The sequence below is a fragment of the Plasmopara halstedii genome, assembly GCF_900000015.1.
Source record: "Plasmopara halstedii genome assembly, contig: Scaffold_1651, whole genome shotgun sequence".
Classification (NCBI taxonomy): domain Eukaryota; phylum Oomycota; class Peronosporomycetes; order Peronosporales; family Peronosporaceae; genus Plasmopara; species Plasmopara halstedii.
In genome coordinates, this window is record NW_020188562.1 from 1,246,993 (window position 1) to 1,248,486 (window position 1,494).

At 35.5% G+C, this 1,494-nt stretch overlaps 1 protein-coding gene across 1 annotated transcript; it reads right to left on the reverse strand.

Annotated features, from left to right (window-relative positions):
• Nucleotides 1-877: 877 nt before the first annotated feature.
• Nucleotides 878-1,208, reverse strand: PHALS_02097 (uncharacterized protein; the record flags this gene model as incomplete). The annotated part of the gene is made up of 3 exons (XM_024716613.1): nucleotides 878-995; nucleotides 1,043-1,074; nucleotides 1,143-1,208. 3 exons carry the CDS (start codon nucleotides 1,206-1,208, stop codon nucleotides 878-880), a joined length of 216 nt encoding a protein of 71 aa, XP_024582194.1.
• Between the last annotated feature and the right edge of the window lie 286 nt (nucleotides 1,209-1,494).

Here is a 1,494-nt window from a genome sequence, read left to right on the forward strand (position 1 = left end):
GATTGAATACACGAAATACTCGCGACACACGGCCCGACCAAATTTGACAGAAATAGCTAATTTTGCCACTTAATACGACATATATTGACTTCTACAACGAGTTGACAAACCCTCCTTAGCTAACGCAGTAGTTTGATAGCATCTATAACGTTCAGAAGTTATACGGGTGAGCCTATTATATCGTATTCAAGCGACAGCAATATATAAGAAAATGTACGTATAAAACATACTTGATAAATTTCCTACTTTTTATAATGTCATTTGCATGAGGTATTTAACAGCTAACCAATACGTACTTAACTGGATAAATGACACAATGCATTGTAATATTACTATTTATATTACTATTAACTCGATATTTAAATATTGATCATTGATACCATACTTAATTACAATATATTTCAAAGATCGCAATTATTATTGAAGAACATATTGATAATATACACTACTTTCTTTAATAAAATGGGGTGTTTCTGTAGCGAGCCCTATATTTGTGGAGTGGTGAGTAGGTGAAAAAAAATACTGCTATTGTTAATAATAAACTTTTTGACCGATGTATCACTCTGCACTATATATGTTTAGTTCTCTGTCTTTTATGTGGTTTAATAAAATAATTATGCAATTTTTATTTCTTAAATCATCTTCGTATAAGCAGTTCTGTTGTTTCTGGTCTGTATTATTAATTTTTCTAAGAAAACTAAGCGATGAAATGAGGTTGTATTCATATGCTATGCATAAGAGTATAGTTTTATCTAATGCATTTATTGCGTTGCACTGAGTATTTTGTGCTAATACAGTGTATAGTTGCAGACGAAGTTACTATGACAACGATTTTCTTGCAGCCACTGTGAATTGGGTCTACATAATCACGGCATGATCATGTCATTTTGCGCTTTGAGTACCGAACATTAAGCTTGACCAAACCTCTACGTGTACGATAAAGGTCCACAAAAACAAGGAGCAACCATAATAGCATGTTGGCATTTTCCGCAATACTACCCCAAAAAATACCTGCACGATTTATTTATCGCATTTAACTTACTGTGCTTTGAAACCGGCACGCAGGGGTGGTGTCTTTCATTGCAAAAAGCACGGCGCTCTAACTTCAAATTGTGGATGTAGATCCACATATTATATCATACTTCCAACAAGTCGGAAGTTATCGCGTTAAGCAATCTTTGTGCTTTAGTCATACCTCCACGCAGCATTTGCCTGATTATTAACTATGCAGTAATTCACTTACACCGTCTCTGTGAAAGGTAAATTTTACACATCTTTTTATCAAATAATTACTAATAGTAATAGATATCGTCTGTTGTTTTGGGTAGCTAAACTAGTGTTGTGACCCGGGTCAACTTTTGGCCAACCCGACCTGACTTGGGTTAACAGGTGCCCAACCCGGGTCAACCTGAGAAACAGGCCTAACATTTACTATCGGACTCGGGTTACTCGGGTTGCCTGTATATAAGATAGGCATTTAGCCAAATCTCACTG